At 41.2% G+C, this 24,914-nt stretch overlaps 1 protein-coding gene across 4 annotated transcripts in view; it reads left to right on the top strand.

Annotated features, from left to right (window-relative positions):
* The window catches only part of PLEKHG1 (pleckstrin homology and RhoGEF domain containing G1), a 301,195-nt gene that overhangs the window by 217,363 nt on the left and 58,918 nt on the right, over nt 1–24,914 (top strand). For all 4 annotated transcript variants that reach the window (XM_044290718.1, XM_044290717.1, XM_044290715.1 and 1 more), the window contains one exon: nt 5,969–6,513. In XM_044290718.1, coding sequence (XP_044146653.1) covers nt 6,088–6,513 — 426 coding nt within the window. In that variant the 5' untranslated portion in view covers nt 5,969–6,087. The remainder of the gene's footprint in view (nt 1–5,968; nt 6,514–24,914) is intronic.

Genomic DNA, 24,914 nt, shown 5'->3' with positions numbered 1-24,914 from the left:
ATAAAACACTATGGCTCTCAGACTTTGGAGACACGAAAACAATTTTTCTTTCCCCAAAAAATATTAGTTTTAGTGCAGGCATCCTCAAACTGCGGCCCTCCAGATGTTGTAAAACTATAACTCCCAGCATGCCCAGACAACCTACAGCCATCATCAGGGCATGGTGGGAATTGTAGTTTTACAACATCTGGAGGGCCGCAGTTTTAGGATGCCTGCTTAGTGTCTCCAAAGTCTGAGAGCCATACATATTGGGCATCGTCGCGTGCGTAAAAGTCGTCGCTATAAAAATAACTTTTTACCAAACGCCTCGGATGAACGGTGTTAAAAATATAAAATAAAAACGGTGCCAAAACACCTATTTTTGGGCAAAATTTAAATTTAAATCCATTTTGCCGGTAATAAAGCAAGGGTTAACAGCCAAACAAAACTAAACATTTATTGCCCCAATTATGTAGTTTGCAGAAACACCCCATATGTGGTCGTAAATGGCTATATAGCCGCACGGCAGGGCATAGAACGAAGGGAACTCCATACGGTTTCTGGAAGGCAGATTTTGATGGACAGTTTTTTTTTTTTACACCATGTCCCATTAGAAGCCCCCCCTGATGTAGCCTAGACTAGAAACTCCAAAAAAGTGACCCCATCTAAGAAACTACACCCCTCAAGGTATTCAAAAATTACTTTACAAACTATGTTAACCCTTTAGGTGTTCCACAAAACTAAATAGCGAATGTAGAAACAATTTTAGAATTAAATTTTTTTGTTACATTGCCTCAAAAAAGAGTAATATAGAGCAACCAAAAATCTAATTTACCCCAAAAATTGTCCCAAAACAACAACCACCTTATCCCGTAGTTTCCTAGATGGGGTCACTTTTATGGAGTTTCTACTCTAGGGGTGCATCAGGGGGCTTGAAAGGGTACATGGTGTAAATAAACCAGTCCAGCAAAATCTGCCTTCCAAAAACCGTATGGCGTTCCCCTTCTTCTATGTCCTGCCGTTTAGCCAAACAGTAGTTTACGACCACATTTGGGGTGTTTTTGCAAACTACAGAATCAGGGCAACCCATTTTGAGTTTTGTTTGGCAGTTAACCCTTGTTTTACTCCTGGAAAAAACTGATTATATTGGAAAATTTTCCAAAAAATAGAAATTTCTAAATTGTTTCTCCATCTGCCATTAACTCTTGTGGAACACCTAAAGGGTTAACAAAGTTTGTAAACCCAGTTTTGAATACCTTGAGGGGTGTACTTTCTTAGATGGAGTCACTTTTTTGAAATTTCTATTCTAGGGGTGCAACAGGGGGCTTCAAATGGGACATGGTATAAACAAAACCAGTCCTGCAAAATCTGCCTTCCAAAACCCATATGGTGTTCCCCTCCTTCTATGTGCTACCGTTCGGCCAAACAGTAGTTTACAACCACATATGGGGTGTTTCTGCAAACTACAGAATCAGGGCAACCCATTTTGAGTGTTGTTTGGCAGTTAACCCTTGTTTTACTCCTGGAAAAAATTGATTATATTGGAAAATTTTCCAAAAAATAGAAATTTCAAAATTGTTTCTCCATCTGCCATCAACTCTTGTGGAAGACCTAAAGGGTTAATGAAGTTTGAAAAAACAGTTTTGAATACCTTGAGGGGTGTAGTTTCTAGAATGGGGTCATTTTTGGGAGGTTTCTATTATCTAAGCCTCACAATATGACTGCAAACCTGAACTGGTCCATAAAAAGTGGGATTTTGAAGATTTCTCAAAAATTTCAAAATTTGCTTCTAAACTTCTAAGCCTTGTAACATCCCCAAAAAATAAAATATCATTCCCAAAATGCTACAAACATGAAGTAGACATATGGGGAATGTAAAGTCATCACAATTTTTGGGGGTATTACTATGTATTACAGAAGTAGAGAAACTGAAACTTTGAAATTTGCTAATTTTTCAAAATTTTTGGTAAAAAATGTATTTTTTTATGCAAAAAAATTAACTTTTTTGACCCAATTTTAGCAGTGTCATGAAGTACAATATGTGACGAAAAAACAATCTCAGAACGGCCTGGGTAAGTCGAAGCGTTTTAAAGTTATGAGCACTTAAAGTGACACTGGTCAGATTTGCAAAAAATGGCCTGGTCCTTAAGGTGAAAATGAGCCTGGTCCTTAAGGGGTTAAGCTATATATTCTTGCAAAGGGCGTAGCCTGTAAAGGGTGGGAAGTGCAAGTAAATTCATGGAAGATTGAAACAATGAGACTTATTTTAGAGATACATGACATTTCCTTGGGAATGCGGCTAAGCAGCTCATTATTCTATTGTTTGTCCCAAACTAACACATCGTCCTGCTATATTCACATAGAACTTGTATTTGAAAAGCAAAAGGAGGCATAGGTTGTTCAGTTAATACAATGAGGGGGCGATGTATCAAAACTAGTGCAACAAAATATAGGAAATGTGTCACTAAAACATCTGCCAGTTAAAATCTGATAGTAACACACCTTTTTTTCTAATATTTTCATTTTCTGATTGCAGATTTATTTGCTCTCTTTTCTGAACATGATTATGGGGGCGGCCATCTTGCCTGAGCTGTTCTGACAGCGTTTAGAAAGCATTATCGAGGATGAGTTTTCAGAAATGCTTGTTCCCAATTGACCTGTGTATATAAAAGGTGTCGGTGAACTCCCAATGCTCGTTCATTGGGTAATTGTGTCAGCCAGCACCTGTAAGGTCGAGTTCACACGAACGTGTGTGATCCGTGGACGTATTGCGGCCCGAAAATTGCGGGCCGCAATACATGGCCACAGTTCCGTGTGCATTCCGCATCACGGATACGGACCCGTTAACTTCAATCGGTCCGCAAATCCGGAATTGTGGAACGGCCGCACGGAACGGGACCCCTCGGAAGCACTACGGAGTGCTTCCGTGGGGTTGCATCCCGTACTTCCGTTCCGCAAAAAGATAGAACAGGTCCTATCTTTTTACGGAACGGGCGGATCACGGAGCCATTAAAGTAAATGGGTCCGCTATCTGATGCGACTGACCCACGGCTGGCGATCGTGCAAATTGTGAGCCGCAGCACGGGTCGCACACATTCGTGTGAACTCGGCCTAATACAGTTTTCTGTGAAGCAGATCGTCCTGTATAAACAGTGATCTGGTATCCAGGAACAATGATTTTCTATGGGGACAATTGATTACCTGTAGCTCCATCTCCACTGACAATCGGGCAATTATTGGGAACATTTGGTTTGTTCCCGATAATTGCTTGAAACCTTGGTCCATGTAAGGAGACTTTTACAATGCTGCTTTCATGTTTCTAATGGTTTATGAAAATTAACCAGATATTCAGACACAGCCAAAAACAATGCATGTGCTGCAGAAACAACCCTATTAAGATGCCTTGCATAGACTTTTCCAGTCACAGAAGTAAATCTGCTCAAGAGATGCTCAATGTCCCTAACATTTTATAGTGATATCTATGGAGTTGTGTGAGGGTTAATTTTTGCGGGGTAATCCTTAATTATGTTTTTTTCCCCCCACTTATATTAAGTCCCCTTGGAGGAATTGAACATGCAATCATTAGATCGATGGGACATAGACTGCAGTGATTTACCATTGCTGTCTATGGGACATTCAATACCGTAGGAGCCATTGCTGTAGTAGCCTCAGATCCTTCATAGGGACTGAAGCCACCACTGTGAACAAAGAGCTTTCCTGATCTCAACTCGGGGAAGCAGGTTAAACCCGGGAGTACAGCACTTCCGGGGAAAGCCTCCTCACAATTGACCACAGAATCGGAGGGGTTAAATGTCTGTAATCGGCGTTATCACTGATCACAGACATTAGCCCCAGGTATCTTCTGTTTAAAACAGTAGAAACCTTTTGGCTATGGTGCCTGCTGTTTTCTGGAGTGGGTGCCATCTTTAAAGACCCGAATACTACCGTACATGTACAGTGCAGTTCAGGTAGGGATTGATATCCACTAATCCTGTTGATTTTGGTCACATACATACTCAGCTCGGTCAAGCGTCTACATATATGGGAGGTCAGGAGGAAAAGGATCTTGGCCGAATGAGCTATCTAAGGTGTATGGCCAGCTGTACCCATCTAGTAAGTACAGATTTGGCATATGGGGTCTAAGTTCTATATTATGTCTTAGCCCCAGTAATACATATCACAATTGTTTGTTTCCCAAACAAAGCTACCGCCATTGCTTTTCCTTTAACAAACGGCCTTGACATGACCCCATCAAAACTATTGCTAGGGGGTAGCATGTAATGAACAAACAATGTCAGCTGTAGTGTTGCTGGTAGGTGACCTCAGGCTGTTGAATTCAAGTAGCAATTTTCAGTTGCATTTCACCAGTACAATCTCCTTCTGTGCTTGACATGTAGACGTAGAAGAAAGTGTATAATGGTCGCCTTTGTTTTACTGCCATTCAGGAGCTGGAGTGGGAGCACTCCACCACAAGGGTATTGAGCGCTGCCTTAAATAGCAATTCTGTCATCTTACTGTCCTCTCACTTTAATCATTGCCTTGTAACAAATATTTGTCCTCAATCTAGCCAAATAGCTCGCGTTATCTCTCCATTGTTGGCTCCCAGTGAAATCTGTTCTTTTAGGTAAAATGTAATGTGGCACTTACTACTGTGTTTACAGTATGTCGGTCCTTATCAATGACCTGATAAAACATGTATGGATTTGACTAAATAAGCTCATTTTTCTGTTTAAATAGAGATTACATTGTCTTTTGTGTCAGATAGAATCACAAATTAAAAGAAAAATTAGAACAGAATAAATATTAACTACGGTACTTTAAATAAGACTTTTAAGCAAGGCTGTAGAGTGAGTCAGTGGTATTCACACGATGAGTTACTTTCAGGGTAAGAATTATGTGATATATATACATCATTCTGTGCATCCTGAAATTTTCATACATTATACCTATTAATTTGACATACAAAATAGAGTCTAGCTTCTCAACTTCTAGTAGTTGTATCCCAGTAGGCTAGATTTCCACCAAAATCCTCCAGTGAAACTCCAGAGGTAGAAATGTTATTGCTTGAGTTGAAAGCAAATTTAGTAGATAGCTGTAGGTAGACATTTAGTAGATAGCTGACACATTTTCGGACCACAACTATAAGGACTAGCATAGTCTGAAATTTGTCAGCTGGACTGATTTTATGGACTGCTCTGGTGCTGGAGGATTTTTGTGTAGTTGTATGACCCTAAGGCTAGGGTAATTTGTCAAGCGACAGGGTACAACTACACTGCAACGTTTGTTGCGCGACATTTTGTTGCACCAATGACACGCGACAATTTTTATAATGGCAGTCTACGGTGTCGCACTGCAACATGCTGCGACACGACAGTCGCAGAAAAATCCATCTCGAATGGATTTTCTGCGACTGCCGCGTCGCATTCGCAGCATGTCGCATGTTGCAGTGCGACACCATAGACTGCCATTATAAAAATTGTCACGTGGCATTGGTGCAACAAATTGTCGCTCCACAAATGTTGTCGTGTAGACCTAGCCTAAATGTCCAAGTCATTTTTCTGGCCTATACTAAATGGCATCAGAAAAGGAGACATGTGGAGTCTGGTTTGTGGCATTTGGAGGCTACATGTCATGCCTCTAGGTGGGATTTGCACTGTCCTAACACCTCTTTAGGGTGCAGCACATAGTAGTATCACAACCTTGGGGTACTGTGACATAATGTATTTCGGTAGGGGATACTTGGCTTAAAAATATTGAGCAACACTAGTATAGATCACAATTCTGGTCCATCTATATGTCTGACCTGGTTCAAGGGTGAGATTGTAACAAGTTTGGCCTCCCGGAAGTAGTAAGCACTTCAATCTCTTTCTAACATTTCACTATAACCAAAAAAGGAGAATCTAGTGGGTTTCGTTGAAAATAAAAATGTGACCATCTATTTTCATAAAGAATTTTCATATAAACATTTCATTTGTGTTTTATTTTACAGATGACTACCACTTGCCACTGGATTCTCTAACATCTGTCACAGAACATCCAAGTCCCAGAACGACAGGGGTGGATCTAAACAGGACAAATAGACATTTTCGTTATTGTGGAATCAAAAATATGGAGCTCTCGGACAGTGATAGACCTGTTAGCTTTGGTTCAACTTCCTCATCTACCTCTTCCCGGGATAGTCGCTGTTCATTTGGGAGCCGGATGACCTTAGCATCAAACAGTCACATGGGTTTGTTTCACCAGGATAAGGAAGCTGGAGCCATAAAACTAGAGCTTGTTCCATCCCGTCAGTTGTCAAATGATGAACTTCGGACTAACTATATCAGAGAACAGGGCCATGGAAGTCCAAGGGAAAAATACTCTGATGAGAGAAGGACCATACCATGGAAAGAATCCAAAGGATCCGTCAAGAACTGTTCAAAAGCTGAAGTTGTGGAGCCCACCAGTCCAAAGCTTATGTATGTGGATAGAGTAGTCCAAGAAATCCTCCAAACTGAGAGGACATATGTACAAGACTTGAAAAGCATTGTTGAGGTAAGACAAAGTACATATTGGAAAATAATAATTTTAATTAAAACTATTACAAGTTTAACTCAAATTTTCCAAAATTTTGGATCAAATCTGAATTTTTGAAGATTTGATTCAGACAAGTTTATTAAAATGGCATCAGCCATTTTTCAGATAAGACCGAAAAGATGGAGGTTCGCATGACTCCAAGCAGTGTATGTGTGTATACACACTGGCAGGCATTTGCCACCAAAAAGAGAACGTTTTTCAGACTATTTTTATTTTATTTTATTTTATTGTATTTAAAGAGGCTATTTGTTATTAACAGCAGTCATGTGTTTTCCCCTAGTCATATATGTGACTGCTTAATGGATTAGTAATCTTAAAGTTACAAACATACAAACAATAGAGCTGAGAAATGGGGCTCATTCTAAATTAAAGTTGTATTATACCTACTATAAATGCAAAAATAGAAGCTCTTAGCGCACATTTTGACACCTGGTAGATAGGCCCAGCACACGTTTGATCAAAAATGTGCGCTAAGAGTTTCCATTTTTCCATCTATAGTAGGTACAATACCACTTTAATTTAGAATGATCCCCATTTCTCAGCTCTATTGCTTGTATGTGTAAAGTTGTGCAGCCATTTTTTTTATCATACACATAAGATAGTCAGGGGATTAAAACAATGTTACTGTTATGTGTATTTTACAGGCGTTATCCGAGAATTTGATATTGATGGTCTATCATCGGGGTAAATCATCAATAACAGATCGGCAGGGGTCCCACTCCCGGCACCGCCATCGATCAGCTGTAGAGGCCGCTGTGCTCGACAGAGCTCCAGTGAGTGCTGCAGCCTGCTCACTGCTTACCAAGAACAGCGCTGTGCATTTTATAGTGGCTGTGCTTGGTATTGCAGCCCAGGCCAACTCACTTTCATGGGACTGAGTTGCATCTAGGCCACGTGACCACTGTAGTGAGGTCACTGGCTTAGTAAAGGACCTAAGCGCTCAGAGTGGAGCTGATGAGCGGGGCTCTTGTGTGTTGGAGCCTGTTGATCTGAAACTGATGACCTGTCCAATGTGAAATTCCTGGATAACCCCTTTAGTGCCACAGTGGTCTTCAATGGAATAAATGGAATGAAACTTCTCCTGTAATGGACTAGTTCTAGAAAATACTTTGACTTGAATGTGCGTGCATATGTCTAGGCAAATATTTTTTAAATCAATGGTATGTTCGATATTTTTTCTGAAAGGCCCTATTTTCTAAGTTTATTATACAGGTTTTTAATTTATAGGTCTCAAATACTGAAAGTTTCTGGGCTGTGCAGATATTAATATTGTGACTCATGTCACAGTAATGAGCTGTACAAATATTTAACAATGAAATGAAGTGAAATCAACTTCATTGTGTTAAGCATACTGCAACCATGACCTCACTTCCAAAGAAATAAAGTACACGTGTCAAATGCGCTAGGTGATTTCCAAATTCCTGATGTTGCATGGTGGGATAAAGTAGTTTTGTTCACAGGCATTGAGTGTGATGGCTTGCTATATCTTTTTAACTTACATTACGCAATCCACTATGAAAGACACAAGCAACACTGGCAGGAACAAATGACAAAATGACAATTCAGTTAAAAGAAAATTCTTTAAAGGGGTCGCCTGGAATGGAATAAATGGAAAAGGCAGGGACAGAGTAAAATAAAAGTTATATATCTAAAAATTTTAAACCTCCTCCACGACAGCACCACTGCTCCCTGTGACGTGCCTGTGTACCGCACATGACTGCTGCAGCCAATCACTGACCTCAGCCGTCTTATGGCATACAAGGGATGTCATCACTGCAGCCAAGAACATGACTTCATGCCACAGCTGTACGGAGTTTTGGGGTTTTAAAAAGGATGACTATAACTTGTTTTATTATTTTAACACTGTCCATGTCTTATTATTTTTACATCTGACAAGCCCTTTAAGCATATCTGTATTTAACCATGTTCAATCCTAGTCCTTGTTTACGAATATGTCCCAGTATGATACGAGAGAGCCACATGAAAACTGGTAAACGACATAGATAAAAAGTTTGTAGCTAAAAGGGGTTTTCCATTTTAAAAAATTATTTCCTTAGAAGAGACTCAAACAATGAGATGATTAGCAGACCACTGCTAAGACCTCAAGCGATCGTTATTGTAGAGCCCCCATTATAATGTGTAATGCACTGATGTCCTGGGTCCTCCAGGGATAGAGATTCTTTGTTGCTTCACTCTGTTCTGGCTAGCTGATGGAGGTGAACATCACACTCTCCTCTATTAGCTCCGAATGCCCCTTCGTAAAAGGGTTGTCCACTTCTTTACAAGTAATGTCTATTCTTCGGATAGGCCATCAAAATCAAAATGTTGGGGGACAAGGCCTTGTGCCTCTGCTGATTAGCTGTTCTGATACACATCTTCACATTTAAGTTAATGTGCTACGAGACCTTTTGCTGGAATTGTCCCTTTAAGGCTACTTTTAAATCTGCATTTTCCTTTCCGGTATTGAGATCCGTCACAGGATCTCAAAACTGATAAAAAAAAACGCTTCAGTTTTATTCCCATTCATTGTCAATGGGGACAAAACTGAACTGAGTGCACCAGAATGCATTCCGTTCCGTTCCATACCCATAAAACACATTGTAAGTCAATGGTGCCGGATCTGTTTTCTCGGACACAAAAACCCCCGGATCTGTCTCCCATTGACCATTCAATGGTTTTTAGTGTCTGATCCGTCATGGCCAAACGCAGATGTGAAGGTAGTCTAAGTTGTGCTGCAACAGTAGTCAGTGCTTTACATGCATCCTTCCGTAAAATTCTGGCTTATTTGGTTGAGCAGTTTTGGTCAGTTTACTCAGTTACAATACATTTACAAGCGAATACAATACATATAATGGAAATGATACTGCCGCGTACATTTTTCATTTTGTAATGAATCTTAAAATTCATGGATAGCTGAGGAAGTAGTCCTCATCCGACCAACGGGGCAGGAGGCAATCATGGTTACAATAAAAGGCTCCAGTCAGATCTTGACTGTTTTGGTCGTATGTGGATTTATGATAAGCCAAGTTCATAACTCTCCTATGGGCTGCAGAAGTGAGACATCATGACTCCATGTGTACTGCTGTGCACGTGCAGGCAAAATCCAGCTTGCTTTTTCCCACTCTGAAACCTTTTCTGGTACTTTGCCAAATACCTAGCTCAGTGGAGCTGTAGATGTAGTTGAAGATTTGATCTCTTCTTGCTTGTAATACCAGGGTGGTCTGATGAAACTGAATGACGGGATGAAAAAGGTTTTCAAGCAGTGGTAATTGCTGCACCATTAGTGGCTGTGCATTACTCTGGCCTACAAGAAATGAAGGTGGTCTATGGTGGTCCAGCTGTTTCTCAAATACACTCCCAGCGTGTTGTGCCGCCATCTTTACTGCCTTTCCTCTGATGCAGCAGCACGTCCAAAAAATATCCATATGCTATTTGAACCATTTACTTTAGGCTATTATTTCGACGTAGGCACTAAATAAAATAGCAGCAAGAAACAGCCATTTGCTGCTTTTATAGTAACACCAGCATTATAGTCTAATGTAACTGGGGCTTGTATGGTGCCTGCCTGGAATCTGCACATATTGGAAATCATAGGGTTAATCCATAAACCGTTTGTCTCGCGTTCAAAGGCATTTCTTGCAAACTTATGTAAAATGATCTAACAGACTACAGTTTCCCAATCATAGATGCATAATAATAATAATAATAATAATAATAATAAGTTACTTTTTAGGATGTAGGACCTGATAAAAAGCCACACAATAAACCTCTGAAGAGCACTCCTGTCTGTATCGCTTCCTAATCCCTGATCTTTGCATTAGATCAGGGATCAGCAACCATTGGCACACAAGCCATTTTGAAACTACAATTCCCAGAATGCTCTATTCAGTTCTATGGTTGGTAAGAGAACAGCCGAGCAAGAGTTTATGCTGGGAGTTTTGGTTACCCAACAACCCCTTCTGGTAACGCACATTTGGACCTTCACTGGAAGTACAGTGGTCCCTCAAGTCACAGTATTGGTTCCAGGTTGACAATATGTTCCAAAGCCCCAAAATGTTATCTAAGGTACTGTTTCCCAACCAGTGTGCCTCCAGGTGTTGCAAAACTACAACTCCCAGCATGCCTGCGCAGCCAAAGGCTGTCCGTGCATGCTGGCAGTTGTAGTTTTGCAACAGCTGGAGGCACGCTGGTTGGGAAACACTGATCTAAGGTAACAGAAAATGAAGATTTGTAACTTAAATTGTAAGCATCAATGGTCCCCAAAAGTAAATCAAAGTAAATCAAAAAAGTAAATAATAAATGTCACAATTCTCAACCATTCTCTTACATTAAAACAAATAAAATAATGTATTTTTACTGTAAATGGCCCCCATTGTATTCATAGACACTTTTTAAAGACGATCACTGCTGGGAATCGTTTCCCTTTTACTTTTTGATACTGACATCACAGACTAATCAGGACCCTACACTGTTTGTTGCTTTTAGATATTTGACCAAGCAGCTGGTATGCAACAGCCAAAATGGCTCATGTAAAGGTACTGGGGATCTGGTAATCCTCAATCAGCTGACATACAGATAAACGGGGAAAGAAAAGCTGGAATACACGTTCACTGACCTCATTTACAATTCTCTGTCTCAAAGAACCAGGATTTCACCACTGGGATCAGTTTTTGTGTATTAGTCTCTGGCACTTTCATGTGAAATCTTTAATAAATACCCAACAAAGTGAAAAACACCCAATAAACAAGTAAAATGTTTTGTGTCGGTGAACGTTTAGGCCTTATTCACAAGGCAAATGAAAAACGGTCATATGCCGGTCTACCGATGTATTCACACATTTTTATTTTTTTATATGTACCATGAATATTGGCTGCAAAAGTCTCCATACAAGTCAAGGGGGTGTTTTTCATGCCGTTTGTCAGAAAGGCATCTGTGAAAAAAGGATCGGTTTACCATTAACGGCTGTGTTTTATATATATTTTTTTTTTATAGTGATTATTGTAGTTTTCATGTATGTATAGTTCTGTATAGACATTGGGTGTACACATAGCCATTCAAACTGTTCTATACATGGAACTAAATAAAGGGGTTGTCTGGGGTTAGAAAACCATGGCTGCTTTCTTCCAAAAAGAAAACGCCACCATTCCTGGCCATGGGTTGTGTCTGGTATTTCAGCTTGTCTTTTTGAGATTCAGTGGGGAAGAGCTACAATATTGCACACCACCCGTGGACAGGGGTGGTGGAGCTGTGTTTTTCTAATCCTAGAGAATTCCTTTACAGCAGTCATAATCTCTGCTGCCAGGACTGAAAAACACTATTTGTCACGATGAAAAAGCATACACATTGAAAAAACTTTTTATCAAAATCCTATTACAAAGTTTCATTTTTTTTTTTTTCATTTCAGACATTGGGGCAATAAAATGAAATTGGTCGTCATGATGGACAGAGCCTTTAGGCGAATAAAACAATTAGGATTCCTCTAGAAAAGTGAAATTGCGAGTTTAACGGGAACCTGTCACCGGGATTTTGTGTATAGAGCTGAGGAAATGGGTTGCTAGATGGCGAGAGCACATCCACAATATCCAGTCCCCATAGCTCTGTGTGCTTTTATGGTGTCAAAAAAACGATTTGATACATATGCAAATTAACCTGAGATAATTCCTGTCTCTGAGACAGGGACAGGACTCATCTCAGGTTAATTTGCATATGTATCAAATCGTTTTTTGTTTTTTTTACACAATAAAAGCACACAGAGCTATGGGGACTGGATATTGCGGCTGTGCTAGCGGCCATCTAGCAACCCATGTCCTCAGCTCTATACACAAAATCCCGGTGACAGGTTCCCTTTAAAGAATTTGACAGTAAAAAGTTTACTAACTGACCATAAAAACAAGACAGCTGTTCAGGTGAAGGGTCACAATGTAGGTCAGGCGTGGGCACGACGAAGAGTGCTTTATTAGGCTGTGGTTATAAGCTAGGCTTTTTTAATACTGTGGGAAATATTTTAAAAATGAAAAAACTTTTACAAAGGGTAGAGGTCATGGAAATCTTACACGACTATATCCTGGGGTCGTACGGAATAAGCAGGACATCAATATCTTTAGTCAAGAACTTGAAGAATCAAGACATATACTAAAGGAAACAAAAAGTAAGCCAAATCACGCGCGTAAAATAAAGATTGTAGATATTAGTTTACAATGACTTCCAATAAATTCGATAGCTGGCAGCTATGCGTCCTGACTCTCCCATACACACTCATAGTCCATTCGTCCCATTGTGCATGTGTCCTTAATGGGCAGAGGGGAGTAAGACACTGCCAGACACATTTGGTAGTAGCTTATCTACCCTGAGAACGAAAGGATCGGGCATTCAACTTCAATATACCCTATCCTTCTTTCCTGCATATCATCTGTTGGGCTACAGTTGAGGCCCTCATACTCATAACAAAGGACAACTTTTCTCTTGTGTATAGTGGCCTTAATGATGGCATATATCTGTCATTGACCCCCTCTGTAGTGTACTTTTCTTTATCATTTGTATACAGGTGTGTTGAAAAGCATAGACAACAGTGCTTTTAAATGCATATGATACCAATGGATTAATTGGGGAAGAGCTACGATACTGCACACCACCCGTGGATGCCAGAATCGCCCTCCTTTGGCAGAGATGTGGCTTATATAATAAAATCAGTGTATAAGACTAAAGCGTTATGCACATGACTGTATGTTCGGTCTGCATCCGATAAACATTTTTGGGGATCAGATGTAGAACGTGTCCGGTTCTTGTCCATTTTTCAGACAAGGATAGGACATTTTAAAGGGTAAAAAAAAAAATATCGGCATGCACACGGCTGGGATTGCGATTTGCGGAGTGCAAAGCAGATATGGTTGTGTGCATGAGGCCTGAACATGGTATGAGGCAAGCCTGATGCTTTACTTGAGCCACTGTACCTTGGAATTTCATTGCAGAACTAATAACATAATCTCTTCCCTGATGGCTTCTATATGATAAAATTCATCTTAAGTTTAATGGATCTGCTGATTACAGGCAGATTCATCTTGTATGTTGAAATTTATCACATTAAAGGGGTATTCCTATACTATCAAGTTATCTCGTATTCTCAGGATAGGGGGTAACAATTGGTCCTACTGCTGTCACCCTCACCAATCAGGAAAACTGGATAAGGGATAACTTGAAATTACTAGAATACGCATTTAAACAATTCTTGGGTTAGGAATATTGATGCATAATTGATGCCTTCATAAAATAGGAAATTACATTAAGGAAGTAGAGAAATGCATATATGAAAAGGTCCACGCGTAATCATAGTAACATAGTATATAAGGCCTAGAAAAGACACCTGTCCATCCAGTTCGGCCTGTCATCCTGCAAGTTGATCCAGAGGAAGGCAAAAAAAAACTGTGAGGTAGAAGCCAATTTTCCTCACTTAAGGGGGAAAAAATTCCTTCCCGACTCCAATCAGAATAACTCCCTGGATAAACGAACCCTCTCTAGTAGCTATAGCCTGTAATATTATTACACTCCAGAAATACATCCAGGCCCCTCTTGAATTCCTTTATTGTACTCACCATCAGCACCTCCTGAGGCAGAGAGTTCCATAGTCTCACTGCTCCTACCGTAAAGAATCCTCTTCTATGTTTGTGTACAAACCTTCTTTCCTCCAGACGCAGAGGATGTCCCCTCGTCACTGTCACAGTCCTGGGGGTAAATAGATGATGGGAGAGATCTCTGTACTGTCCCCTGATATATTTATACATATTAATTAGATCTCCTCTCAGTCGTCTTTTTTCTAAAGTGAATAACCCTAATTTTGATAATCTTTCAGGGTACTGTAGTTGCCCCATTCCAGTTATTACTTTAGTTGCCCTCCTTTGGACCCTCTCCAGCTCTGCTATGTCTGCTTTGTTCACTGGAGCCCAGAACTGTACACAGTACTCCATGTGTGGTCTGACTAGCGATTTGTAAAGTGGTAGGACTATGTTCTCATCACGGGCATCTATGCCTTTTTTTGATGCAACCCATTATCTTATTGGCCTTGGCAGCAGCTGCCTGATACTGGTTTTTACTGCTTAGGCTGCTTTCACACTAGCGTTCGGTATTCCGTTCGTGAGCTCCGTTTGAAGGAGCTCACGAGCGGACCCGAACGCAGCCGTCCACCCCTGATGCAGTCTGAATGGAGGCGGATCCGCTCAGACTGCATCAGTCTGGTGGCGTTCAGCCTCCGCTCCGCTCGCCTCCGCACGGACAGGCGGACAGCTGAACGCTGCTTGCAGCGTTCGGGTGTCCGCCTGGCCGTGCGGAGGCGTGCGGATCCGTCCAGACTTACAATGTAAGTCAATGGGGACGGATCCGTTTGAAGATGCCACAATGTGGCTCAATCTTCAAGCGGATCCGTCCCCCATTGACTTTACATTGAAAGTCTGGACGGATCCGTCCCAGGCTATTTCCACACTTAGCTTTTTTTTGCTAAAATAATGCAGACGGATCCGTACTGAACGGAGCCTCCGTCTGCATTATTATGGGCGGATCCGTTCTGAACGGATCCGCCCGAACGCTAGTGTGAAAGTAGCCTTAGTTTGCTGTTTAATAAAATTCCTAGATCCTTTTCCATGTCAGTGTTACCGAGTATTTTACCATTTAGTATGTACGGGTGACTTGCATTATTACTTCCTATGTGCATAACCTTACATTTGTCAGTGTTAAACCTCATCTGCCACTTCTCTGCCCAAACCTCCAATCTATCCAGATCGCTCTGTAGTAGTATACTGTCCTCTTCCGTGTTAATTACTTTACATAGTTTAGTGTCATCTGCAAAAATTGATATTTTACTGTGCAAGCCTTCTACAAGATCATTAATAAATATATTGAAGAGAATAGGGCCCAATACTGACCCCTGAGGTACCCCACTAGTGACAGTGACCCAATCTGAGTGTGTACCGTTAATAACCACCCTCTGTTTTCTATCATTGAGGCAGTTACTTACCCACTTACAGACGTTTTCTCCCAGTCCGAGCATACTCATTTTATCTATTAACCTTTTATGTGGTACAGTGTCAAATGCTTTGGAGAAGTCCAGATATACGACATCCATTGATTCACCGCTGTCAAGTCTAGAACTTACCTCCTCGTAGAAACTGATTAAATTAGTTTGACATGACTGATCCCTCATGAAGCCATGCTGATATGATGTTATTTGCTTGTTTTCATTGAGATCCTCCACGATAGCATCTCTTAGAAAACCTTCAAAGAGTTTACCCACAACAGATGTTAAACTTTCCGGCCTATAATTTCCGGGGTCTGTTTTTGCACCCTTTTTGAATATTGGCACCACATTTGCCATGCGCCAATCCTGTGGGACATTCCTTGTCACTATAGTGTCCGCAAATATATCAGAAATAAGGGTCTGGCTATGACATTACTTAATTCCCTTAGGATACGGGGGTGTATGCCATCCGGTCCTGGTGATTTGTCTATTTTAATCTTTTTAAGTCGCTGTTGTACTTCTTCCTGGGTCAGACAGCACACTTTTAATGGGGAATTTACTTTCACATTCTGCATTTCATCTGACGGTTTATTTTCCTCAGTGAATACAGTGGAGAAAAAAATATTTAATAGCTTTGCTTTCTCCTCATCGCTCTCTGCAACTTCCCCCTCATTGCTCTGTAGGGGGCGAATACCTTCAGATTTATACATTTTACCATTTATATAATTGAAAAACATTTTAGGGTGAGTTTTGCTCTCTTTGGCAATTAATCTCTCGGTCTCTAGTTTGGTGGCTTTTATTTGTTTTTTACATATTCAATTTTTTTCCTTATAGTTTTTTCAGTGCTTCAGTGCTACCCTCCTGTTTTTAGTAATTTTAAATGCTTTCTTTTTGTCATTTATTGCTTTCTTTACAGTTCTATTTATCCACATTGGTTTCTTCTTGTTCCTTAACCCTTTATTCCTATAAGGTATGTACCTCTCACAATTAGATTTCAGGATGCTTTTAAAAATATCCCATTTTGTGGCCGTATCTTTATTTTTGAGGACTTTGTCCCAGTTAGTTAGGCCTATGGCCTCCTTAGTTGGCTAAATTTAGCTTTTTTGAAGTTTGGTATTTTTGTTCCTCCCTGTAGAAACGCTCTCTTGAATGATAATTGGAAGGTTATTACTTTATGGTCACTATTTCCCAGGTGTCCCCCAACCTGCACATCTGTTATTCTGTCAGGTCTATTGGTTAATACTAAGTCCAGTATGGCCTTCCCTCTAGTCGGGTCCTGAACCAGTTGGGTAAGGTAATTGTCTTTGATTATTGCCAAGAACCTGTTTCCTTTATGAGATGTACAAGTTTGTTTCCCAGTCTATATCTGGGTAGTTGAAGTCCCCCATAATAACCACCTCATTATGATTTGCTGCCTCATCTATCTCATTTAGTAGTAGATTTTCTGTGGACTCTGGTATATAAGGTGGTTTATAATAAACTCCTATTAGTAATTTATTATTATTTTTGCCTCCATGTATTTTAACCCACAGTGACTCCACATGTTCATGTCCCTCACTTATATCTTCCCGGAGTGTGGGCTTTAGACAGGACTTTACATAAAGGCAGACCCCTCCCCCTCTCCGGTTTTGACGATCCTTTCTAAACAGACTGTAACCTTGTACATTGACTTCCCAGTCATAGCTATCATCCAGCCATGTCTCAGTTATACCCACTATGTCATAGTCCTCCTCATACATCACTAATTCCAGTTCCCCAGTTTTATTAGTCAGGCTTCTGGCATTAGTATACATACAATTAAGAGGTTTATGTATATTTTTTTTACCCTACACCTTTCCTTCAGAACTGTTCTAGTCCCTCCTTCCATTCCTCCCCCAGTCCCACTACCTTGCCCCCAGTCTCTATCTGCACTATCTTCCCATCCTATAATGTAATTACCCTCCTCCCAGTCCCTAGTTTAAACACTCCTCGAACCTTCTAGCCATCTTCTCCCCCAACACAGCTGCCCCTTCCCCATTGAGGTGCAGCTCATCCCTACGATGGAGCCTGTAGACGAGAGAGAAGTTGGCCCAGTTCTCCAGGAACTCCAACACCTCCTTCCTACCAGTTCTTGAGCTACTTGTTAACCTCCCTAATCTCCCGCTGCCTTTTGTGTGGCTCGTGGTACAGGCAGTATTTCGGAAAACGCTACCTTTGTGGTCCTTGCCCTAAGCTTTTGACCTAAATCCCTAAAATAATTTTTAAGGACTCTCCACCTTCCTCTAACTTTGTCATTGGTTAGGATATGGATCATGACCGCTGGATCTTCTCCAGCCCCTCCCAGTAATCTGTCAACCTGATCCGCGATGTGTCTAGCACCAGGAAGATAACACTGTCATGGTCTTTCTGTACCCCTAATAATAGTTCCCCACTACCAGCACCTGTCTGGCCTGCCCTGCTCTCCTGGTCCCCTGCTTACTGGAGCTGACATTTCCCTGACTGGAAGTGTCAAGTTGCAGCAGTGGTGTCCCTGAACCGACATCCCCCTCATTTGCCAACCTTGCATACTTGTTGGGGTGTGACAGATCAGGGCTAGCCTCCCTGGCACTCTTCCCTCTACCACGCTTTCTAACAGTTACCCAGCTAGCTACCTCACTTTCCTCAGCCTCCTCGCTTTCACCCTCCCCCTCATCTACCCCATAGAGTGCTTGCTCAGTGAGCAGCAAACTCTTTTTTTTTTTTTTTTTCCAAATTGTCAACGCCTGTGTTGAAACTCGCCCATTTAGATACTCAATTTGTGATTCCAAACGGGTAATTTGCTCACATTTTGAACAAATATATGCACCCTCAAACGGCTGTTCCAGGACTGCATACATCAGACAAGATATGCACTGGACTGCACTATCAATTATGGAACACATATTAGATGGGGATTACGCAAGAAAGAGAAAAATACCATATAATGCAGTAATAAGAAACTTATTTACTGCAGTCCCCCACTGAAGTCCCTGAATCTGAAGTCACTTAATCTAAAGTCGCACACTTATACAAACACTGTTAAACATTGATCGAAACTCAAGACACATTCTTCTGGAGATACATAAGATACCGGTGTTCCTATTATCAGTGGTCTTAGCTCTATAGCATTTTGAGTATATATTTCCAGTACTGGGATCGATGGGCTTTATTTACATGACTGAATCACTGATCTATGTGAGAACCAAACATTATGTTTAGTGGGATCGGATCTCACCAAGGGATAGCAGTAAACCCCCCCCCCCCCTCCCAAAGTTTTCTTGTATCTGCTGATGGTATCCAGTCCCATTATTGCTGATGATTATGTGCTTTGCAGGCACAGTCCTGGTACAAGCGTGTGAATGAAGCCGAATTCTGAACTTTTAATAAGTCTCTTGACCTGATGTTTTCACTTAATAGGGGCATTGCTGATCTATCAAGCTAAATGAGTGGGAGATAAACATTCCCTGATGGTTTTTTGCCAACTAAACTGATGCTTCAATGAACTGGAGAAATTCTGTATAGATGACCACTTTTATTTGTCAGATAGCCTACTGCACCATGATGTCTATATACCAGCTGGGAACTCTTGTGTTGTGTATCCACGAAGATTAAAGGGAGTCTCATTTCCTGGGAGTATTTGTCTGTCTAAACTATTGACTTGATGATTTTCACATTTTAGACCTTACCTACTTCTTGCTATTTGGTTGAATTCATGGCTCTTGAGGGCACACTGGGTCTGATGAAATGGGTACAAAGTGACCTCGGCATCACGATCTTGTATATAAAATATCTGATTTATGTGGAAGATCACCTAGAGCCTTTTTGGGGTCTTAAAAGTTAATTAAACCTTTGTTAAAAAAAAAAACGTAAACACTGCCTTTTTGGCTTTTCGGCTTTTCGGCATACAAATCCTATATACCGTACTCCACACACTCAAAAAGCTGAGTAGACCGAAGGGCAATTTTTGCACCTTTTTGTTTTTTATTCTAGAAAGGTTTATCTTTTTTTAATAGGTTAAATGCTAAGATGGCATCTCCTTAAAAATGGCCATAGATCTTAAACAGCTATTCCACCCTTGACCAATTTGTGCATGTGTTCTCAATGGGGAGAGGGACATAAGCTGCTGTCAGACACCTCTTCTGAAGGCTTATCTGACATGAGAACAAAGAATGGGCCATGCGAAATCCAAGAAGATGATCAAGCTCTAACATGTATGGACATTTTAAAGTGTTTTCCTAGCCTCTTAAAACTTGTGGCATATCCTTAAAGGGGTTAGCCCATGACAATCTAAAAAATGAAAATCGGACATCATATAGTACATGACAAGCTCTTTCTAACAAAGCCAGAACCAGAGATCTCCCTATTCATTGCTCTGCTAGATTTATATCAAGCTAGGAGCTCAGGGGAGTGTCTTTTCTGCTGTAGCTCAGGGGGCATGTCTCAGCTCTCCCTATCACAGCTCAGGAGGCAGTTGAAGGATGATACTGAGCATGTGCGGCCTTATTAGTGAGCAGGTAAAAAAAACAGCAGGTGGCACTATACAGATACATTTTATTAAATAGCTCAGTGGCTATGCAAATTTTTTAATTATATGCCATTACAAACGTATTCAGATCCAGGTGCTGGTTTGAAAACTCTAAAATATTTTTTGTGGGACAACCCCTTTAAGTTAAGCCATAAATATTAGATGGGTTGTGGTCTAAAGCCCCATTTACATTGGCCTAGCATTGGCCAGATAACCGCTAACAAGCGTTTGTAGGAACACTTGTTGGCAATTAACGGTCGGTGTAAAGGTACTGCCGATTACCCGATGAATGTGCAAAACACTCATTCATCGGGTAATATGATAGTTTGTGCGGTCACCTAAATTGTCCTTTCCCAGGAGCAGACCAAGCCATCTAAACTGCACTCTGCTGCTGGCAAACAATGATTCTGTATGGGGACGAGCGATCTGTGGAGGAGATTGTAACATTAGAGGTCTCCTTCACTGAGGAATAGGTGATTGCCAGGAAGGAACATTTCCTTCCCGACAATCGTCTGCTAGATCTAGCAGTGTAAAGAGGCCTTAACGCTCAGCATCTCCTGATGATCAGCTGCTTGAAAGGCACATGGCACCCAGGCAAGAGGTGCAGCTTCTTCATTGTTTTCATCTGTCCAGTTCAGGGTTTTGCAGTCTACTACCAGTCAAGTTAAAGAGAAAAAATGAGGAGGCTGCAGGCACTCACTCGAGCGTTGCAGTGCCTTCAAACAGCTTATTGGCAGGAGGTGCCAAGAGTCAGATCCCCATGATCTATTATTGATGAACAATGTGTTCTACCATTCATAGTCCAACATGATAGTGAGGTAGACTGAGAAAGGAGAGAATAAACAGCAGGCCGCACTATACAGATACATTATATTGAATACAACATTTTTTTATTAAATTTTTCAGTTACAAAATTATTCAGAAAAACGGTATCCTCTCCTACTGTGTCCTTCTCCCATACCTTGTAGATTGTAAGCCCTCACGGGCAGGGTCCTCTCTCCTTCTCTACCAGTTTGTAACTCGTCTTCGTTCGTGCGTCTTGCAATTATTTTGTATTATGTATACCCCATTTTATATACATATTTTATGTACAGCGCCACGGTATGAATGGTGCTTTAATAATAAATAATATTTTTCATGAGATGACCCCTTTAAGATCCACAGACCTACAATAAGTCAAGAAAATGCTCCTTCTTTGTGTTATTTGGGTAAAATCTTCTAAAACCCGTCCTTGTTTATTTACTGTATTCTCACTAAGACAGTTGATGTCAAAGAATGAAGTATTTTTGGATACCTAGAGACTGAACTTCCGTATTAAAGGGAATAACATGAAAGCGCTGGACAACCACAGTCAAAATGTTGTGTTTTTATAGGATTTCCATTACATGTAGTGAAAATAACCACCTAGTGTGAGCTGGTGTAATGTGACACACATACTGTGTGAGGCCCTACAGGAGCTTTTGTTACATTATTGAACCCGAGCCCTATAAAATGATACCGGCTGCTCGTCTAGAGTTTATAAGGACACACGTGAATTGCAAATTAAAGCAGATCTTTCAGACATGGAACTTCTGTCTAGCTGACTTCTTAAAAACCGAGTAGAGCCTAAGGGTCCATTCACACGTCTGTAGTGTATTGCGGATCTGCAATACACCCGGCCGGCACCCCCATAGAACTGCTTATTCTTGTCCGCAATTGTGGACAAGAATAGGACATGTTTTTTTGTTTTTTTCCTTTGGCCGAAAGCTATCCTTCCCAACTCCCCCATATATGTGCGCGGAGTGTGTAAGTATTTTCAGGGGGAGATGGGAGAAGGCCACTACCAGATACCTCCGGCTTATCTATCTGAAGAACAAAAGAATCGGGTGAAAAAATTTAATTCACCCAATCTTTCTCTGCCTCGATCACAAACATCAAACATGTCATTCTTTAGTTTCATAACCTATTTAAAATGAGGTCACAAATTATGTTGGGACCATCGCAAAGTAAAGCTTGGATTAATGGTAGAAATTTAAATATTGGGCAACTTTGAACTGGTTTCACTATCGTGACAATTCTGCCATTGTACAGGAACCAAATGTCGCCATATTGCCTGAACTTTAGGTGAGGATTTCCCATGGCAAAAAAAGTCTGGCATGGGCATCATGTACATCTTAATAGGGTTATCTAAGCCCTATAATAACCCCCCAATGCCCGGGCACCTCATATAGATTATACTCACCCTGCTCCTCGGCACCCCCATCGCTCCTGATCCCTTCACAGCCACCACTGCATCTTTGGTGATTCTAGGGAGGCTTGTCCCCGTTGCAGGGATCAAAAGCGATGCAGGTGCAGGGTAAGTATAATCTATCTGAGGTGCCTGGGCATTGGGGGTGTCATTATAGGGGTTGGATAACCCCTTTAATACCTTGGCTCTGAATGAGTTCAACACGAATGTGAATACATCTCGTGCTCGGTACAAAAAAATGGCGGCACCTCTTTAATATATGACCAAGCTAAACAAAAATCAAACAAAAAATTTTGTCTGAGAGAATGGAGGTCAGTAAAAGTCTGTTTGCTGACTTGGCAAAGTTATTCAATACATTTTGTTATTAGATGGTTCAGAATTGGTGGGGGGGGGGCTTTTGTGGGGGGCCGTTGAGTGTAATTTTGTAACTTTAGCAGGTGTAGAAGGATTTTGTCTGGACTGCTACTTAATTTGTTTTTAAAAAATCTGATTGCCTTTGTCACACTGCACTGGATAAACAGCCCGGGCTGTCGTACAGTAAAAAATGAAGGAAACACTAGTGTGAAGTCATTGTCCTCTGTAAGCCTGATCTGTTTATTCTAGGTGTTCCTTGTGCAGCTGTTTAAGCAGAGAGCGTGAAGTTTATACAATGTCTGGCGAAACTATGATCTAACAGGGTTATTTTATTTTTTTTTCCATTGCCTACCACTAGGTATTCTACTTTTACTTCGCTTTGAAATGAACAATGGATATTGGTTTGACCGATTTCCACGTTGTCAAAACTGAATTGCAGGGACAGTGGCTTTCAGCTGATATGTCTGTTACAATAGCATGCCCATATAGAAGTCTTTGTTAGCAGGGTGTATACAGGGTGAAAATGAACACAAAGTGATATGCAACCTAAGTTTCAGGACCAAAACGTGACACTTACTTGCACTTCTCTCCAGAATGGGACCCCTGAAGTGAGCAACAGCCGAGCATGACTGCCCTTGGTTTACTTCTATGGTGGGACTGCTGAAAATTGGCAAGCACCGGCTCGGCTATCTCCAGCAGTTCCTTAGAAGTGAACCGAGGGCAGTCATGCCCGGCTGTTGCTCACTTCAGGGGTCCCATTCTGGAGATAAATGCAGGTCTCCGATCTGACATTGTTAGCATATCCTAGTGATATACCACATATGTCTCAGATGAGACACCCCTTTAAAGGGAATGCATCATCTTTTTTTTTTTGCAAACTAAAGCCCCGATACATTATACTCCCATCTCCAAATGTGACTGGATCCGGTGTTATTTATACAAAGGTGTTCTCTTTCATGGTAAATTCTGCCTGTGATAATAAGATGACTGCTGAAAAGTGATATGGTCAGTGTGAAAACTGCAAGATTTCAGGACTACTTTTTTTTAATAGACATGGGAAATGAAAAAATAAGTCAGAATGATTCTTATCAAGCCTTTCCTTCCAAATAGGGATTTGAAACTTTTAGGGCTTATTTGCGCAAAAATGTTGCCACATTTTGTATTTTTACACCACTAAGGGTACTTTCACACTAGCGTTTTTATTTTCCGGCATAGATTTTCGTCACAGGGGCTCTATTCCGGAAGATAACTGATCAGGCATATCCCCATGCATTCTGAATAGAGAGTAATCCGTTCAGGATGCATCAGGATGTCTTCAGTTCAGTCATTTTGACTGATCAGTCAAAAGCTCAAACCGTAGCATGCTACGGTTTTATCTCTGGCAAAAAAAACTGAAGATTTGCCGGAATGCCGGCATTTTTCCCCATAGGAATGTATTAGTGCATTAAAAATATCGGAATGCCAGATCCGTCCTTCCGGTCTGCGCATGCACAGACCGGTAGGGTCCGTCTGTCCGTATGACAAGCTGAGAGATGAATCCGTTCTTGCAATGCATTTGTGAGACGGATCTGCATCCAGATACGTCTCACAAATGCTTTCAGTCACATCCAGATTGGCGGATCCGGCGAGCAGTTCCGACGACAGAACTGCCCGCTGAATCACACTGCCGCAAGTGTGAAAATAGCCTATCTCCAGCTCTGAAAAGTGGATAGGAAAGTTGAGCTGATGAAAGCCAGATTTATCATGTGACAAAAATGGTCACAATCTTGCTCCTGTAAACTGGTGGCATAGGAAGTGGAGTAACATTTCAAGACAGATGTGGACAGATGTGTTAACTTAAAGGGGTTTTCTGAGATTTTGATGGCCTATCCTCATGATAGGTCATCATTATTTGATCAGTGGGGGTATGACACCCGGGCCCCCCACAGATAAGCTGTTTGAGAAGGCACTCGTGCTCCTGTAAGCGCGGCAGCCTTCTTGCAGCTTACCAAGCACAGCGCCGTACATTGTATGGCGGCTGTGCTTGGTATCACACATAGCCCCATTTGAAGTGAATGGGGCTGAGCTACGACACCAAACACAGCAGCTATACAATGTACGGAACCATGCATGGTGAGCAGGGAGAAGGCTGTGGTGCTCACAGAAGCACCAGTGCCTTCTCAAATAGCTGATCGGTGGGGGTCCTGGGTGTCAGACCCCCACTAATCAAATACTGATTACCTATCTTGAGGATAGTCCATAAAAATCTCAGA

Source organism: Bufo gargarizans, chromosome 4 (genome assembly GCF_014858855.1).
Source record: "Bufo gargarizans isolate SCDJY-AF-19 chromosome 4, ASM1485885v1, whole genome shotgun sequence".
Lineage (NCBI taxonomy): Eukaryota > Metazoa > Chordata > Amphibia > Anura > Bufonidae > Bufo > Bufo gargarizans.
Note: the sequence above shows the minus strand (reverse complement) of the source record. Positions and strands in the feature narration are given on the sequence as shown.